Below are 20,073 nucleotides of genomic sequence, written 5' to 3'. Positions count from 1 at the left end.
TATGCTGTGGGGTAAAACAAAGTGTGGGGGGGGGGGCATGTACTGTATGTGCATGTAGCTTTCACTAGTAAAACAAAGTGACAGAACAGTGGGGGAGAAGCAAGACTGCAAACGAGAGAATGATGTGCTCCCAGTCCAGCGTGTGACTCAGCCACCTCATGTTGTCGGAGTATGTTTTTTCTTGCATACACGTTAGTGGGTTTATGTGAATGTGTGTGTAGCAGCACCTGGATATTCTCCAGCTGGTATTCTAGGTCTGTCCTCTCAGTTTTGAGCAGGTCAGTCTGGTCCAGAGCGTCCTGCAGCCCCTGGGTCAGACGGAAGATGTGGGTCTTCTGGGCATCCATCTGCTGCTGCAGCTTCTCTTGCTGTGGAAGTAAAACAGCTGTTACATCACCGTCTGGACCTTGTGACTTTGCCACTTGCGCGTCCTACAATTGATTTCTTCCAGTGATAGCAGCAGCTGAACCTTGCAGCAGAGTTTGACACTTGTTACCGCTACGACTTAACACAGAACAGATTTAGTTTATTTTTCAGCATGAATCATGGAGACATGTTGTTACAAGCACAGAGACTGCTAACATTTGCACAGAGAGAATAACAGAAAAACTGTAGAGATCAATGGCATATGCAGTTGTATGCAAATGTTTGGGCGTTACATACAATACAATGTCTCATATTTTGTTGATTTTTGGAAGTGGAAAGAAGCAAATTCAACCTCTGCAGGAAACAGAGCTTTTATTCATATGTTACTGTTACTTTTCATTTCATGAACTTGAAAAACAAAATTAAACAATAATTGTGCCATGAATAAAAGTCTATACTAACTAACCCCGGTTTTGCAGACATGACAGCTTGCAAACACTTTTTGCAGCCGGCTAAGAGTCTTTCTATTCTTGACTCGTCCTTCATGTTCTGAGGTATTTTTAAGTTGTCTTGAACACACAACATGTTTAATCTACCCACAGATTTGAAATTATGTTCAAGTCATGCGACTGTGAGGACCGTTCCTAAAGGTTCAACTTGTGTTTCTCTAATGGTTCATGGTCGACTTTGAGGTCTGCTTTAGATCATTGTCGTGTTGTGTAGACCAGCCAGTCAGTTTGTTGACTGGCTGCATGACATTTGCCTCCAGAGTGTGTTGACATTAGTTGGAATCCATCCTTCCCTCTTTCTGTAGTGTTTTCTGTACCACAGACTGCCACACAAGTCCAAAGCAGAATATTTACTTAACAGTTGGCAAGATGTTCTTTTAATAAAAAAAATAAAAAATTGCTTCATTTTTTCTCCAAACACACCTTTTAGGGATTCTGGCCAAAGCCCTGAATTTTAACTTCAACTGTCCACAGCACTTGTTTCCAAAACGACCCTGGCTTATCCAGATGTTGCTTTGACTTTGAGGTCACAGGTAAGGTTTCCTCCTGATGACTCTTCTATCTAGAGCTTGTTTGTGCATTAATGCTGCACAGTAGAACGGTGCACCACCACTGCTGTGTCAGCTAAACCGTCCGGCAGCTTCTTTGCAGCCCTGTGGGGGTTTGGCTTTGCTTCTCTGCCTTTCACTGGCATTTCTTAATGACATCTGGGATAAGTGGAAATTTCAAGCTGGAAGAACTTTGATATGTTTTTACGGCCTCTCCTGCTTTGTAGGCATCAGTTAGGTTCATTTTAGATCCTCGGTCAGTTGCTTAGAGGAGCCCAAGGTCGCTGAGTTTTACCACAAGGTTTGAAGAGTCAGAGAATTTATCACCTCTGGAATTATCATTATCATTATCATTACTATCTATACAACTAAATCCTAATGTGACCTTCCCTACAAGTCCTAATGAGTCAACCAAAGCCTAATGAAGTGAGGTTCTGAGTGTTTTACAAATAAAAATGTGCCCAACTATTGCATGCGCCACAATTACTGTTCATTTTTTGTTTGTCAAATTATTGAACTTAAAGTAACAGTGCATTAAGATTTTGCTCAGAAAAGACCAAACCTTTGCATAACTGTAAGTGTGAAAATACAGAAGTTACCTCATCCAGAAGCCTCTGCTTCAGATCCCTCTCACTCTCCAGCTTTTGCTGCAAACTGCGGGCGTTCATCTCCAGCATGGCGTGCTTCTTCTCCAGATCATTCAACTGAGAACAGAGAGCAGGAAGGAATTTGCTGTAACATCTGCTAACCAGAAAAAGTACAACACTTATTCAACAGTGTGGAAACGCTTACAGTGTCTGCAAGGCTCTCAGCTTTGAGTTTCTGGTCTTTGAGAGCCTGCTGCAGAGCCAGGATCTCAGCTTTGTGCTCCTTAACTGCCTGTTCCACCGCCTGGCGAGACTCAGAGCTGCGCTGCTCTGCACGGAGCCTGGAACATACAGCAAACCGTTCTTTACACTTCTTATTTTGCTTCTTTAAGTACATACCCTTTGAGTTCTACTATAATGTTTTTACTGCGTCTTTATCTTTTCCAGTATTTTTTTCTTTTTATTAGACTGGGACAGCAGAGAAGGACGGGAAATGTGAGTATGACATGTAGCCCAGGCTGGATTCAAAGGTGCTGCAGCGAGGCCATGGCCTTGTTTGTGGTACGTGCTCTAACAGGTGAGGGAAACCACTTCACTGGTTATTTTTAACTGATACACAGTAATCATTTGAATAAAAGCAAATAAATCCAGTTTCATGTATCAGTGTGTGTATTCTTGTATTTCTACTCTTGTGCTATTTAGAGTAGAGTATAACTTCTATGTCCCCAAAAGGCCAAAAGTAGAGAATTTCTACTCCATCTTCTTTTAAAGGGTTAGTTTAGGGCACAGACTTGGGTTTAGGATTAAAGAAAAATACATGCTTATGAAATTCTGTCTTTTAAAATGCTTTTTGTGTTCCCAATTTCCACCACCCTGCCCTGCCTACACCAACTCAGAAAATAATTTCATATATTTCCCAGAATACCTTTTGAAAAACCCCTAGAGAATATGCCCAAACCTGCTGTATTCAGTGTGTGTAGGCGTAAGGATCCAGATCCAACACTGATAGCAACACAAACATTCAGAGCAACAGAGTTTTTCCCGGTGTAAAAAAAAGAAACAGTGACCATTTCTCGAAATGTTATATCATGGAAAAAGTAATTATATCATCATATTAAAGCATTGTGGCCGAAGCAACTCATATCTCTTTGAAAACCTATGATAACAAGAAAACTACAACACATCCACACAGTTGTGGTCGTGGTTTGTATGTGTGAGTGGTTGTAACCTGTTCTGTTTCTCTGTGTCCAGCAGTCTCTGGATCTCCCTGGTCCTTCTCTCCGCCTGGTTCTTCTCTTCCTCCAGCGTTGTCCTCCAGGCGTCCCACTGTCTCTCCTTCTCCATCAGCTCGTCGTTCAGGGTCTCCAGTTCCATCACCTGCTCCTCCAGCATGGTGCATGTGGTCTTCAGCGTCTCAAGGTTCTGGTATATAACAAGATTCAGATGAGAGGTTCCTCTGTTTGAAAGCCAAACTGTGTCATTACACAACTCCACAAGTCCTCATTCCTTCTCAGCAAAAACTGTAGTTTTACAGAGGAGAGAGGGAGAGCAGTGAAACTCACCAGCTTCAAAACCTGTCAAAAAAAAAAAAGGTTTCTCCCCACACTCTGTAAGATTTTTTTTACTGATTATGAACAAGGATCTTGTGGTAGTGATTTATATCCCCTGGGTGGGTTTGGGAAATCCCTTGGTGGCCTGCCTCTTCCCTTCTGGAGTGTTGGAGGGGCAGATCACTATTCAGATCACTGACAGTAGCAATACACAGTTTAATACAATTTAAACATTCTCCATTATTAGTAAAAGTCCTCATTCAAATACACATATGCAAGTATTTTTGTGAAAATGTACTTGAAGTATGTCAAAAGTAAAAGTACTCATATTGCAGAAAAATGGCCCCCGTCAGTATATTTTTACATATTATATTATTTTATTTTTATCAGTGGTGCATTATCATCACGGCAGAATTTTAATGTTGTAGCAGGGAGCTAGTTTTAACTATGTTACGTACTGTTGGTTAGTTAATCTTTTAAAAATGTATTTTATATTTTGATCAGATGTTTTGTATGTAAAATGAACCAGCTGTCAAATAAATGTAGAGTAGTAAAAAGTACAATATTTCATTCCTTCCTGAAATGTAGTGGAGTAGAATTACTAGGAAGCATGTAATGTACAAGTACCTCAAAATAAATTTTAAGTACAATGCTTGAGTTAATGTACTTTGTTAAATTCTACCACTGTCACATTAGAGGTCTGAAGCTTTCACTGCTGCCTACTGTGAGGCTGACGGAGGGTTCATTATCAGGAGCAGCAGTTTGTAGTCTTCTCTCCAGGACTTTCATCTGCTGTAGCAACACAATGAAGACGTGGAGCTAGCAAGGGAATTTTTACCATAGCTAAAACATGAATGCATAGAAAACAAAACTGATCAGTGTCTCTGCCCCTCCCTGGTCTTTCTGCCATTAGAACCTGCTAGTAAAAGGCCATTCAGTGGAGAGCAGAGTAAGGCTAAAAAGGAGAATAGGGCTAAAAGCTATCTTCACAGCAACCTCTTCATTTACATGTCAGACATGAAACTCAATCAGCCATAGCGCTTTAAAAAAGCACCATGCCTAAAATAAATTACAATCCCAGAGACGGAGATGGAGGCTTATGAGGAACATTTGTTGGTAGCTTAAACAGTTTCCCTCCAGTTTGACAACTAATGTCACATGTAAATGACTGTGTAATTTCAGTTTAAATAATGACCCCAAAACTGCCATAGAAAAAAGCTGCTCCGAACCAGCGTCCGTCGTCCCGTGAGATCATTTACATGACATGTTTGGACACAGAATGTTTTTTGTGTTATTCACAGGGCCTACACAAAGCACTGTGTTTCATGTCAACACACTGCTTTAGACAAAGCATTGGGAGACAAATATAGCCTGTGCCGGTTCTGCAGCAGCACCACGGCCCTCTGAAGTCCAACGCTTCCACAGCTGACACGACCTGGGAGTGATGGGGATGACACATCCCTCCCACACACCACCCCATCCTTCGTCTATGACTTCCATCGCTGGTTACACAACCATCAGGACCGAGAGCGCTACTGGACACCCACACACATATCCTCCCACAGGGGCAGTGCACACATCACACAGCCTCCTCGCCTGCACTCTCTCACGCTGCATCCAGAATACAGCACAGAACAATACTGAAATATTCCCAGGGTTTCTGCTGCCTGATTTACACTTAACACTGTCAGAGCCAGGAGAGATGTCTGGGTCACCTGTCACAGGCATTGTGGAGACATCATATAATGTGAGTAAGTGAAAACCTGGTGTCTGGCTGAGTGGGAAGTGGGAAGAGGAACAGAACAGAACAGAAAACTGATTCTTTTTTAAATGTTCAACTAATGACAGCTGGTATTTTGTGATAATTTCGTGCAGAAATTTGAAAACCACTAGAGTACACTGGTGACACGTTGGCTCAGTGCCATGCATTGTGACTGACTGTGAAAAAACCCCCCCAAAAAACTAGGTTGAAAAGCTAATTAGCTGTTAATTTTTTGTGTGTTTACATACAGCCCATCCAAGGTGTTGGACTGCAGGGTTTCCCTGTTTACTGTCCAATTATGTCAGGCTGCAAACTCTTCTGAAACTGCTCTCAAATATAAATAAATCCAACGGGTAATGTTACGCATAAAAATAATCGGAATCAAAATGTTCCTTCAGAATCCATTTAAAGCTGCCCTGTGGAATTTTCTGATGTGAAAATATATATATAAATGTGTTGACTGCACTAGTACTGCGTAGTATTGAGCAATATTATTAATAAAATTAAACAAACTTTATTCTGTTTATCATATTTGGACGGTGACACCATGACTGGCTGATAATTGAATGAGGTCAATATCGTCCTATTCTATCAACAAATTAACACAAGGTACCAATTATGACCCACCTGACTTGCTTTTCTTTGGACTTTGAAAAGCGACATGAGTAAGAAAAGCACATACACACACAAACACACACATACAATATACCAGCAGCCAGGTACCTGTTTCTGGTTGTTAAGGTGCATCTCGCGGTCGGCCACCTCCCGACGCAGCCTGTCCACATCCTGGCTGAGCTGCAGCCGGTCCTCTCGCTCATCAGAGGCCTCATCCAGCTGCTTGGACAAGTAGAAGTTCTGACGGTTCAGCTCAGCGTTCTCCTGGGTCAGTGTGGTCAGCTGTTCCTCCAGATCTGTGATCACCTACAGAGAGTAATCGGGACACGCAGGTTAAAAGAGAGGAAAATATACACAGCAACCATTCTGCACCCAAAACATACAGCATCAACCAAGTAGCAATTAATGTTGTTTTTTTTCTTTGTAGACTGGAACGAAATATTTGTTTTGACATTAATTATACATATGTTTTTTTCATTTATGAAAAGGCTGACTGGAATTTTTACTCTGCATTCAAGTTACAAAAAGGTTCCTGAAACGTGGATTAATTACTCTACAAATAAAAGGTGAATATGATTGGTTCAGATAAGCTGACTCACTTCTACATCAGTTTTCTAAGTCTTAACACAGTTGCCACAGATGGTTTAAAGGGATCTGGTCAAAGCATCCTACTGTACTGTAATGTACACACAGTGTACACAGTAAATGTACATCGCTTTTACAATTTACACACATAAAAAGATCTTGCCTTCATCTTGCATGTAGACATATATCACTGTACCACTGTTCCATTCCACACATGAACTTGGCTCACACAGTCTAAACCCGCATCACTACATAATGCAGATATCTAGGTTAGTGATATAATGCAGTTACCATTGATATCTAGGCTACTTGTTTTGGATTCAGAGCAAGAAGCACGCTAATCATTTCATCAGCATCAGTCTGCTCCCTAAATCAGCCATGACTTCTGTGCACGCTGCAGGGAAATGAGGGTTGAGGCTGATGAGGCTGCCTGTTAAGAACCCCTTATTCTCAGCTCTCGTGGGAACATGTGTACCACACAGAACTTCAAGGTGGCGGGGGGAAAGAGGCAAAGCTTTTAAGTACATAAATTAGCTGTCTGTTCTGCACTGACTCAGTGCTTCCGCTCCCCCGAGGCTGGGGACTGACAGCAGCGACTAAATACTTAAGGTGGGGCTGGGAAGTCAACAGTGGAATGGATGCAGTGGTGATCTGGCAAGCCTCTATATTTACTCTACTCATCTGTCATCCCAGTCTATAGAGTAGCTTGCTTCCTAAAGCAAATCACTTTCACAGCTTTGCATCCTGTGCTGAATACAAATTGCTCAATACTATTTGTGAAGGCTGTGGGTGTACATCAAATAAAAAGCGCAGTTAAAGAGGCAGTAAGTAAGTCCCACAATTTCCTGGACTCAAACCAATGTAACATTTACTGTACAATGATGGCACAAAAACAGAGGAACATCTGCTCTTTCAGTGAAACAGACTGAGCAGCACAGATGCTGTGGAGCGTGAATTCACCTAAAAAACATCTTTGCTACCTAAACATTGTATGGATGACTGATGTGGATAAAACTGCATTATACTGTGTGTAGATGTAGCAAATTTACTGGTAATTCAACTGAGAAAAAAAAAAGAAAAGAAAATATATATATATATATATATATATATATATATATATATATATTATTTTTTATTTTATATATATATATATATATTTATATATATGAAACAACCATGTCCAGGCTAGAAGCAGTGTAACAAAATCTCTAACAGTCTGCAGTCTATAGATGAATAATATACATTGTCATACTGTGCAATGTTAGCTATGTGAAAGTAGGACCATAGCATTACATTACATTAGATTTACTCATTTTTATCCAAAGCGACTTACAAGTGAGCAGCGAGAATAAAAACCTTGGAGCACCACTCTCAAGTGCTAGCATCTTTACACTGTCAGAAACCTTTGACATTGTTTTTACTCAATCTTTTTTCCTGTTTGAACAGTGTACATGACAGTCTAATGTTAGCAGTGTATTTAGAGCTAATTTAGAGCTAATATATTATAATATGCAGCTAATATAAATGTATATATATAATACAAAAATAGCTGGTCACAACGAAGAACATACTGACAATGTAAGTATTTCTACAATCTAACCAGTAGTGCAGCTCATAATAAAAAAAAAATTATGTAGTCAACAATTTTCACTGAAGTCTGTTTTGATGTAGTTCATTATGGGATGTCCCGTGTGGTAAGTTGAAGGTTGAAAGCAGCAAAAGAGGAAAATTCATGGTACGTCCAAAATGGAAAGACTTAATCCTTCAAGGAGCAGGAGTGTGCTCAGCGTATTTTAAGGAAATTGGCACTTTAGATTTTGATATGTCTGTCCATATAAATAGAAATAATGGCCTGATGTAAGCGCTGGATTAGATGGGGCACTAAAACTGATGCAGATGAAATGTCAAGGGGTGGCAAAAATCATTAAGTATCACCCCCAGGGGACTATAGTAAATTTAATGACAATTTGGCTTGTACTGTAGTTGTCAAGATATCTTGCTCAGGTCCAAAATGTTCAACAGACAGACCAACAGAGAGACCAACATCGCAAGTCCTAGCAGGGCAAAAAATAGAGTGGCATTTCAAGCTCTGCTTCTTGCAGAATTTGGCTGCGTTTGCCTGAACATTAGCCAGCTGAATCTATGGACAGTGCTTTCTGAACAGTTTGCGAGTGGGAGGATCTCGAAAGTAGGGCAATGGGATAAAGGGAGACCATGATGGTCTTGGTGTTTATTCAAGATATATGAATTTTAAGACACTTAAATCCTTTAAACATGACAAAATCTTTTTCTCGAGGTTAGTGGGACACCAGGGTTGCACAGCAACACCATCCCATGATGTTCAACAAACACTATGACATAATGTAATAATAACAATAAAACAATGAGAAAACAATGCAAGTGTTCCATTGTGTCGTTATCTGTACTTGTGCAAATGGCAAAAAAGTAATTTAAACATGGGAAAGCTTTGGGATTATAACACAAGTCTTTATAATGTCTCTGTTGTAACATGCATTAACATAGTCCTCATCATCTGTGGAAAAAACAAATATATACAAATGTTAGCTAACTAAGTAAACCAGTGTTCCCTGTTAATGTTGAGAATGTGACACCATGAAGCATGGCGAACAGAATGTGAATTTGCCAAACAACCATGATGACTGGATAACAGCCATTATCTGTTCCAGCAGGGGCAGTTCTGGTAATAATAGCTCACTTAGTTGTTAATGTGCACAAGCGTGTCATTGAAAACAAACAATTCATGTAAAAATTGGCCTTGTTTGAAACAGCAATTCTCAGTTTGACTGTATGCACAATGTTTTGAGTTATGAAAACATTCATATGGAGCCCTGGTCAGACTCGGTTTTATATTTCCACAAAAAGAACCAACAAGGACGATGAGTGTGATGAAATGAAGAATGTTTAAAGTCACAGGGAGTCATATTAATGGACATCGAAGAAAAATATATTCAAATGAGGCCCAATTTACATAAGTCATAATGGCAGATGGAACGAAACATGGCGACTTTAGGTTGTTATGTGTGATGATGTGTGATGATTCAGCTGGTGTTCAGTGTCAGAAGAGTTATCCATCCCTGGAGAAACTGAAAAAGAAAAAAAAACAAGAAAAGTGGGTGAGTGAGCAGCTTACCGCACAGCTGTCTCTCAAGGCATCGAACTTGCGTTGTATCTCATCTCTGTGTGCCTGGGAGGTATGACAAGAGAGAGAGCGACAGATTTCACTGCCTGAATTATATAACATAAAAGGAGACATCAGCTTCAGTACTCCTTCACTTCCTCTCTCTCACTCTGAGCACAGTGATCTCCTCCTCAGCTTCTGCAGTGGTCTCCTCCAGCTCGGTCTTGGCCTGCTGCAGCTGGCTCTCCAGAGCGTGGCGAGCCGCCTGCAGGTTGCTGATCTGGGATTCACGCTCTTGCAGCGACAGGGTCAGCTCCGTCACCTGACGCTTAATCTCCAGCTTCTGTTCCTCATGCTCCAGCCCAATCTATAAAGGCAGAGAGAAGGCGTCCTCCAGGATCAGGGAGAAGGAGGAGGTGATTCATCCCAAGGAGTAGTCAGAGACATGCTGACATGACACAACTCTCCACAGAGATGAGACGGCATTACACCTGACACTTCACCTTGTCTGACTCCGCCTTGATTCATTGTGCTGTCTTTCCTGCATTATTGTTTAATACTGTAATACTGTTAAATTTACAGTTTAATGTTTTGCAATAAAGTTGGTTAGTTCCTGATTTTCAAAAATCTAGCCTTTAAAATGTTTTATAACATTTCAATTCCTCTGTAAGTCACTAAATCCCAACATCATGTCATATGTCACATTTATGTATTCTACATAAAAAGTTCTTTTATCCAACTTAGTGCCTATAGAGTATAGAGTATATATCTAATCATCTAACTACCGCTTTCTACGCTGCACCTGCCTCCACATGGGTCATGATACACTGTAATTAGTTCCTCAGCTTACATTCAGGAAAGTGATTATAAACAGGTGTGTTTCCACTATTTGGAGGCAGATGGTTACAGATGGAAGCAGTCTAGTCCACAACTGTTTCTATTTAACATTTAGCAGCGTTTCCTCTCAGGCAGATATACACATATTCTTTGTGTGAATATTCCATAACAGTCGAAAAAGAAGAAAAGGAAGTGAGAGGTTGGAATGGGGCTGACAGGACAGTAAGATATAAATTAGAAACAGGGAAAATGGAAATAATAAATTTATTTTGTTTGTCACACTCTGATAGGAAAACCTACATCCAATAATCTATCAACACATGAATCCCACTTCACAACCCTGTTTTGATTCCAACCCCCTATAATATCTCCTCACCTCTCTGAGCCTAGTCTCCAGCTCCAGCACTCGGCTCTTATTGCTTTGCTCCTGCTGACTCATTTTCTCTAGATGCTCTTCCAGTTTGGCGTTCTGGGCCTCCAACTTCCCGGCCTGAGACTCCAAGTAGAACTTCTGCTGGCGAAGCTCGGAGATCATCTCCTCCTGGGCTTTCCTGACGAGAATAGACACAAACACGTGCAAACACTTCGATAGAGGAGGAACTTTAATCTCTTGGCCTTTATCTATTATTACACCACTATGACTGGAGTGAATGTTGCACTTGGGATAAACATAAAAGTCCACATCGTTCCCTTGAATTCACCATAGTGTATTTCATGAAAAGAGAATGTTTTTAAATGCTTTTAATGCTTATTTTTGAATGGAATAATAATGTTTTGTGTCTCAGTACTTACATGTTTTTCTGGGTGTAGATGCTGCTGTTGGCTGCCAGCTTGTTGGCCTCAGACAGCTCAGCAATTCTCTGCTCCAGGTTGTTCATCTTAGAGTCCATAGCATTTATGGTCTGAACAGAAATTATGGACGCGATAACTTGTGTTTTAATTAAACATTGAGTTGGAGCTTCACATCACTGGCTTTAACTGGGATCAGGTTAATGCTCATTATTGTGTGCTCTACAATAACATACCCAAGATTATTCCAAACAAGAAATCTATGTCAGTGTGATAAATGTTAAAATATGCCTAAAATAGTGTCGCTGCCAAGCTGCTCTGTTCTTACCGCCTTCTGTTCACTGATGATGCTGCACTTTTCCCGCACCTCCTCCTCATATTTGCTCTGACTGGACTCCAGCATCTCCTTATCAGCCATGTCCGCCTTCATCTGGGCCTCCAACACCTGCTCAATGCCAGGCAGCCCACATAACTATAACCAGGATATCACTTAACAGGACAGAGAATGGTGTGAAGAGGGCATTCTGTAGATCTCCCAAGCACAGAGAGCACCCACAGCTCAATAAGCAAAAAGCATGACCACTAAACATAGCACAGAGCACTTCCTGTAATTTATTTGGGATATACCTGTCTGTTGTTTTACATTGCAGCAAAGTTTCTGCATGTGTGTGAGTGTGTTCTGAAATTTTACCTTTATCTTATCTTCATAGAGCTTCTCCTTCTGCTTCAGATGAGTCTCCAACCGCTGGGCTGTGGCTTGAGTCTCTCGCAGATTCTCTTCCAGCTCCTGCATGAAAATATAAATATGCTAATCGCTGCATATTAAATATCAGCAGCCACATGCACAAAGGCTAAAAAGTAAGTGTAATCTACAAAGCATTTTATCACAAAAACACAACCCATACATTTATGACTAGTTAGAAATAATCCACAGGACTCCTAAATCACTAACACCTAATCACAATCAGTGATGGTAATGTTGTGAAATACAATCAGCTCAACTCTGAGGGGACTTTGATTGTAGCAGAGCCGGTAAGAAATTCAAATACCTTACCATCACACAGGTGTTGTTTGATGTCAGATACAATATACTTGACATGAAAGTGTTTAAGTATGAATAAATACTAAGACCTGTCCTTTGTCTTTGTCACTGTGGGTGTAGCAGATTGATGAAACACAATATCATCCATAACAATGACTTCAACTCCACCCCTTCTCTTCACTGGGTTAGTCTTTACTGACCCTTTTCCCTTGTTATACCAGGACAAGAACAGGTGGAACTAAAAGACAATACTCAAACCATGGAACTGGCACAGCTAAATAAAATACAGCAATTATTAACATTTCCTGCTATAACATGTCAAAAAGGCTCATGCTTAGAAGCTCTCTCCATCCCAACAAAAAGTTTCTTTCAGCAGCTTTGTGTTTCAAGAGGACACTCCTATTTATGAGCCTTCAGTGTTATTTAGGAGGACTCCTAGTGGTAAGATTCAAAACTTGGAGCTATTACCTTCTCCCAAGCCCATCTCTTAGTTGTTTGTCACTTATCCCTGTTAAACAGTCCTCTGATCAGGTTGAAGCTGGGTGTATGTTTGCAGAGGAGTAAGTGACTAAAAGCTCTGTACTAATAAGAGTAATATAGCTGTAATTTGTCCCAACCTAACAGGTGCAACAAAACGGGAGAGGGAGAGAGAGAAGCCCACACTAATAAGGTAAACTAATTGAAAGCACTTGTGTGGGTGTATCATGGCTTTGTAGGTGTTTTAAAATGAGACAGTATCAGGTATAACTAATTACTCTGCGGTGTATGACTCTAAACTGTTAGAAATAACAGTTCAAGATAGGAGATGATAAACCTGAAGATTTTTAGAAATATTACATAAAATAGCACTTCCTCTGCAACGATGACAATGAGCTATGTTTATGTCACACCTCCTCTGATTTTTTTTTAGCTCTGCACAAGAGATGAAAGGTCGTTCACCAGAATCTTATCTGCCATCTGCTGAATCTGCTGGGCCTTGCTCTGGATCTCATCCTTCAGTTTAGTCTCCCGCCGCTCAACGATCTCCAGCCTTTTCACCTGGTTCTCAAGAGTCTTCCTACCATCCTGCACACGATGGACAACAGTAACACACACAGACACACACATACGGGCTTTAACTCACTAATGAGATGTTTCTTTAAGTTGTAAAAAATACAACCTCAGGTCAGAAGATCCACAGTCCAAAATAGTGGGTTCTGCTATTTGGACATCAAACGCATTTAGAGGAAATGCTAATTAGACTTAAGGTTTCCACTTCAAGGAGGAACTGATGATATACTGCAGCAGCTGCATCAGTCTGCTTGTTAGCGATGCACCTCTTCGTTGTTTATATCTCATTTTTTCAAGTTCCTCGCAATAGTTCCAAAGAGCCCGTTTGCATTTATGTGTGACGGTCTTTCCTCTGAGTCTCCTGTCTAAATGAACCTATTCTAATTACCAAATTTGCTGTGCTGTTTTCAAAGAACCCCACTCAAAAACTAATTACACTATATAGGTAACTACAGATGTGTGTAAATGTAAGCTTTTCCTGTTGGTATCTGCACTCTTCCACACTCTGGATTCTCCACTAACTGAAACATATACTCTGTGATATGAGTGAAAGCCTGAGACTATGATTGTTTGTGCAGAGGGACATCAGTGTCAATCAGTTTAATGACCCTTTTTTTAGGGTTTAGTTTTACCCTGTGGCTTACAAACACAGGGAAGTAAGGTAGCTTCTCAAACCAGGAAAATTACAATAATTACAAAAAGACAAGTGGATTTGCTTTTCAAATTATAATCAACTGTGACAAACATTCAGGCTATCTGACATGGCATCATGGCAGCACAAGCATTTCTCAGAAGGTGCAAAGACAACATGTTTACAAAAGAAAATATGGGCTCTTTGTGCTGAGCAGATACCCAAGCCAGATGTATTTATGCAACACTTTCAACAAAGAGATTTGTGATGTTGCAAAGCAACAAATGTCATGTGATACCAGATAATGAGAAGAAACAGGCAAGAGGCCAAAACACATATATACAAGGCTGTGTGTACAGCTGAAGTGTGTATGTACCTCAGTCTCACGGAGGCGTCTGCGCAGGCTGTCGCTGGAGTCTTCCTTGTTCTGTAGCCTCTCTAGATCTCGCTCCATACGGTCTTTGGCCATTCTCATACTCTGAAGGAGGTCTGTAGCCTCAGCACTGGCCTTTAACGACTGGGGATTAAAAGAAAAATAGGTTTGTACGTTATTTACATAAACTTAAATGTTATAGAAAGTTGATGTTAACCTTGTCTAATTTACATTATCTCACCTGCAAACAATCATCATCATACATCAATTAAAAGAACTGAGTCAAAATAAAACTCATACGAACATGTAGCAGTATGGTAATTGTGTATAACAACATATTGAATCAGTTATATATGCAGCAGCAGCACTGATGACATTGGTTCTTGAAAGAGTTAAAGAGCATAAGGATGAACTAGCATCATTTTGCTAAGTTCAGTGGCTACTAGAAAAACAAACTACTATACACTGCAACTATGAAAATCATAAACAATCCATACTGAGACATTTATATTTCATCAGTTACTTTGCATTGAGTCAGAAGTAGGCCTATCCCAAATGTGGGCTCAGTCAGTCTTGAAAATCAGCACCACATACTCTCGGCAGAATGGATGGTACATTTAAATATTCATCTCTAGGAAAAGACAATTAGGATGAAATTATCTTTACTAATGAGGCAAAGCTGTTTGATTGCTGATAATTAAGCAGGAAGTCTAGTTTTAAAAGACAGCTTAATTGTTCTCGAGCCATAGAGCAAATCTGACTGTAGAATGCAGTTTAAGAGAGAGACAGAGAGAGAAAGATGGAGGGCAGGAAGGTTAAAGAAGGAGTTTATACACTCAGCTGAAAGTGTAAAATGCTGTTAAATCTCTTGCACAGGCTCATATAAATTATTCATTAATCTTCCAAGCAAAAATATTCTACCTTGGCAAGCTTCTCTTGAAGATCATGGATCTTTGTTTGCTGCTCAGCATTGGTCTAAAAAGGAAAAATACAGTCATCATGAGTGACATTTAACTTATCATCCGTGGCTACAGTCAATCAAACTTGTCAGTGTCCTTACATAGAAATATTGTGTTTCTGACATCTTCACCAATCACAGACTCTTATTACAATTAAATGAACTTCATAAACCACCTTCTCCAGCTTGGTGACCATGTCCTCTGCTTCTGCTTTGCCTTGCTCTTTAGCCTGTGAGGATATTGGAAAATCAGTGAGATCCCATCCAGAAAAAATCATGGCAAGTAGACAGTAAACTAGAAACTTCAACATGAATTGAGTTAAATATCATTACAGTATCATATTGTTACATTGAATTACACTGTTATTCTGAACGCTAACAAAATTTGTGGACTTTGTATTAAATAAACCAGAACTTCTTCCTATGTAACTTTCAGAGTCATTAACCGCTTTAGTTACAGTGTAGACCTTCTGCATCCTATGCTGGTAGTCTGCAGCCTTCCTCTTCAGTTCCTCACTGCTCTGCCTCGACTCTTTCAGCTCAGCCTCGTACAGGTCGCTACGCCGACGGGCAGCAGACAGGTCCTCCTCCAGTTGTCTGATGGAAACGCGCATCTCTTCCAGCTGGGCATGATATTCCTGCGACCAAAGACCACAGAAACCCACGCATAAGAGAGGAGAGGAGAGGAGGAGAGGAGAGGAGAGGAGAAGAGAGGAGAGGAGAGGAGAAGAGAGGAGAGGAGAGGAGAGGAGAGGAGGAGAGGAGAGGAGAGGAGAGGAGAGGAGAGGGGAGGAGAGGGGAGGAGGAGCAATAGTCCTAAACACAAAAGGAAAAAATAATATTAAGAAAGGAAATTTCCAATATGACAAAAAGAACAGTAGATTGCACTTAGCAGAGCACACACTCCTGCCAAAAAGTACCTGGGATGAGAACCAATCTTTTTGAATTCTGGCCACTTGTAAGCACTTTATCCATTTAACTTCACTATATTTGTTTAGCCGACATTAAGGATGCCCTTGTACCACTGCAGCAAAATTGGAAAAATTGGCAGAGTGAATACTATATGTATAAAGTGGAAAACAGCTCTCCAGCAGCCTCAGTGTTGCTTGACCTGAACCATTTTGACGAAAATGTTCTTGTCGGAAGCTACTGCATCATTCATCAGAGCAAACTCATTCATAAGAGATGTGCTTTAGATAAGCTGCTAGCATATTCCAACTTAACAGGATGAAAATAGTTCAGCATAATGGACGTAATTAAAAGACTTGTATGACGGCCATTACAAGTCGAACGTTTTCGGCAGTCATATTGGAAGAGACATTTCAAATATGGTACCAAGTATAAGCACACTAATAGTATAAAAGTCAATGAACAGAGAAGGGAATGTGGAGAGAAAAAATTGATCAGCCAGAGACACTTAATGCATATGTCTGTTTAATAGTGATTAGTCACAGCCTAACAGATCTAATTTCAACCCTCTCATCAGTTTACAGGGCACATCAACCTGTCTGTCATGCTGATAAAAAGTAGCATCCTTCTGCATCCAGGGAGACACAGACACAAATTAGGACAAGTGAAATAGACAGCATCAGACATGGTGAAAACAAAGCTAAAATAGTTTAGCGGTAAGTGGAATGGGAGGTTACATTTGTAATCATGGAACTCTGAATGAAGAGATTGTCTCGTGGTCAGCCCACGTTGACCTTCCATATCTAGATAAGAAAAACAACCAGTGATGTAGCTATGCCGAGTATGACATGTCCCCCTCACTAATCAATGTGGCTCCACGTGGGCAGACTGACAGTCTCTATCAATGATAATCGACGGGATCTACTGGGAACCAGCTTTCATTTGGTTGTGACTTCCCAACTCAATAAAAGCTAGAAATGATTCTCAATTTCCAGTAATTCTTTGGCAAAACAATGACTCTATACAAGGAAATTAAAGACAAGGGAATTTAGCTTTCAATATGATGTTAAACAACTAAGGCCTTATGGAGTGTTGGATCACTGTGTTCTTTTATTACAGGGAAGCCGACAGCGAACACAATATCCTTGACTCATTCAGATCATCTGTTGCATGAAGAAGCAACTAAAGCTTACATACAAACATAGCTGCATTACTTGTGTTAGAATTTAGCCATTGTGGATAATTTACTTGTGTTGAAAAAGACATTCAAAACTCATTTACAGTCATCTAGTGCAAAGTGGGGATTCACTCTCAAAGCTATCAATTTACACTGCTGCTGCTTCATAGATTTAAATCATTCAATTCACTATCTTGGGGCTGCATACTATCTCTATCCATAGCATCATCAGCCCAAAACACACAGTATGTTTATGGTGGCAAATCTTAAATCTTTAAATTCAACTCTCAGTATGTGTGATTTTGCTGTATACTAGGCAATGACAGTTGAGTTGCATTTCTGTTTATTTTAGTTGGTTGTTTGGCTGGATGCAGGAGAGCTGATACTGATTTTGTTGAAAACATTGTCATTTCAAACCTTGAAATGTCATAGAATATATCAAAGAGCAATCTTTTTCAAAACTACACACTGCACAAAGTATATGGTGGCTAAACCGGTACACTTATGGTGCTAATATGTTATCCTTTGAATTTCAATTAAACATACCAGTTTTTTTCACCATATTCCCCCTGCTATACACTACAGTACAACATCATTTATGCAGCAATCTAGTGCATTTTTAAGACTCTTTGACATGGTTCTTGTTTTAAAACAAGTCAGTTAGAAACATTAAAATGTCAGCCTGTCATGCCCCGTCTGGATAGTTAAGTTACCTTTTTGTTTATCCTAGTGTTCTTTGTCTCGTACTTCCTGTTATATTTTGATACTCACCTCTTCTCTCATTTCAGGTCCTTTATTTCCTGCCCTGTGTGATTACTTGCCCTGCCCTAATGTGTTGCACCTGTGTCCCATTGTCTCCCCTCCTCCTGAATATATAATCTTAGTGTCCCCTTCCTTCTGTGCCAGTTCGTCTTGCTCCCTCGTGACAGCAGTTTTCCTTGTGTTGTGTTTCTTAGAGCCAATAGTTTTATGACCTATTTTTGCCTTTTGACTGGTGATTTGGACACTGTTGCCCTTCTGACTGATCACCTGTGTACTGACCTCGCTCTGATTAAAAGGACTGATTTTTGAACTGAGTCTGTGACTGCGTTTGAGTCCAAGCCTGTGGTTCAGTGTTGACACAGCCAGAGACATTGTTTTCAACCAACTTGTGGAGCTCACATTATTGTACTTAGCAATTAATATGATAAAATCCAACAGGTGTCATTTCAGCTGGTGAGACTGATAGTTGGCTAGAAATGAGAGGCCTGCATTCGTCTTCCTCTGTTTGAAATAAAGAACCCATTGTTTCAAAAATGACTAAGGATTTTGAGTGGTAAATCTGCCACGGTTAACACAATGAACAACATACATGTGCCATCTGACAATGAAAAGCTTGACAGGCATAGCACCAGTAAGTAAGGTGGGAAGTGTTCAGCAAACAGCCAACTGACAGGTGGTGGTCAAAAGCGCCAAGAAAAGTAGCAATGCATGAGTAAAGGTAATGAAGAAAGCACATTTAAAACATTTAAAAACAGCAGGTGCTGACCAAAGTGCTTTACAGAGAGATTACATTTGGGGATTAATTGATTACAGAATAAAACAAAAACACAGGAATGCTCAAATAAAAATGCAGACATAAATAAGAGGATATTAGTAAATGAATAAAAGCATGGAATATCATAACACAAAAAACACAAACACATAAAATCCAGAGTGTGGTGAGACATGTTTTCACAGTGAGCAGAAGCTGAAGAAAACAGATGGGTCTTTTGACAGGTTTTAAAGATCTATACAAAGGGTAAAGATCTAATCGTTAATGGCAAACTATTCCACAATTTAAGGCCACCAACTGAATATTCTCAATCACCTTTTGTTTTTAACTGGGTGTGTGGAATGGAGAGCAGTTATTGGTCAGCAGATGTGAGGGGTCTGCAGGTAGAAAACGGGATGAGAAGTTGAGAGATGTAACCTGGTGCCTGTCTATTTGCTCCTTAAAAAAAAAAAAAAAAAAATCTAAATAATCTTCACTGATAACCAATGAAGTGAGGCCAGTACAGGGGAGATGTGGTCTCTCCTTTTGGTACCACTGAGGAGTCTCGCTACTGCATTTTGAACAAGCTGCAGGCAAGATAGGGCTGACAGCTTGATTCCTTTAGAGAAAACTCCAGTGGTTGAAGCAAGAGGAAATAAAAGCTACCTATAGTCTCCAGATCTTTAACAGACAGAAATGAAGAAATTTTGCAGATGATCTGATGGAAAAAATCAGTTGAGCAACTGAGCTAGCTTTGCTCAAATTGTATACAAAAGAATCAGGACCAAAACCAGGACCTTGGTTTTATTCTGGTTTAGCTGAAGGAAGCTTTTTGCCATACAGAATAATTTTTATTATTATATTATATTTCTGAAAATAGGCCCCAGAGTAAGCATATATAGTGTATAACAAAATAGGGCCCAATATGGAGCTCTGTGGTACTCCACAGGGAACAGATGCAGGGGAAGAGGACACATTTATAGTTCTATTAGAGGCTGATCTGTCTCGGAGGTAGGAGGCAAACCGCTGAAAGGTCTGTCCCAGAATGCTAGCTGTGTGGAAGGCAGCTGAGAAATCTAAAATAATTAAAGTAGTGTTATTCTAAGCGTAACAGTCATATAGAAATCCCCCCC

General features: G+C 40.1%; 1 protein-coding gene across 1 annotated transcript in view; it reads right to left on the bottom strand.

Annotated features, from left to right (window-relative positions):
* citb (citron rho-interacting serine/threonine kinase b) overlaps positions 1-20,073 on the bottom strand; it is a 49,052-nt gene that overhangs the window by 12,827 nt on the left and 16,152 nt on the right. The window contains exons 4-19 of the mRNA XM_087171640.1: positions 15,800-15,979; positions 15,518-15,571; positions 15,305-15,358; positions 14,387-14,527; positions 13,269-13,394; positions 11,979-12,074; positions 11,616-11,732; positions 11,291-11,400; positions 10,875-11,049; positions 9,831-10,028; positions 9,674-9,727; positions 6,046-6,243; positions 3,239-3,432; positions 2,216-2,351; positions 2,023-2,127; positions 228-368 (exon numbers count right to left, since the gene is read on the bottom strand). Of these exons, the coding sequence (XP_087027766.1) occupies positions 228-368; positions 2,023-2,127; positions 2,216-2,351; positions 3,239-3,432; positions 6,046-6,243; positions 9,674-9,727; positions 9,831-10,028; positions 10,875-11,049; positions 11,291-11,400; positions 11,616-11,732; positions 11,979-12,074; positions 13,269-13,394; positions 14,387-14,527; positions 15,305-15,358; positions 15,518-15,571; positions 15,800-15,979 (2,079 nt within the window). The remainder of the gene's footprint in view (positions 1-227; positions 369-2,022; positions 2,128-2,215; positions 2,352-3,238; positions 3,433-6,045; positions 6,244-9,673; positions 9,728-9,830; positions 10,029-10,874; positions 11,050-11,290; positions 11,401-11,615; positions 11,733-11,978; positions 12,075-13,268; positions 13,395-14,386; positions 14,528-15,304; positions 15,359-15,517; positions 15,572-15,799; positions 15,980-20,073) is intronic.

Source organism: Seriola lalandi, unplaced genomic scaffold (genome assembly GCF_002814215.2).
Source record: "Seriola lalandi dorsalis isolate HSWRI2012SDOR001 ecotype SW California unplaced genomic scaffold, Sedor1 jcf7180002054883, whole genome shotgun sequence".
NCBI lineage: Eukaryota > Metazoa > Chordata > Actinopteri > Carangiformes > Carangidae > Seriola > Seriola lalandi.
This window is presented reverse-complemented; position numbering and strand designations above follow the sequence as displayed.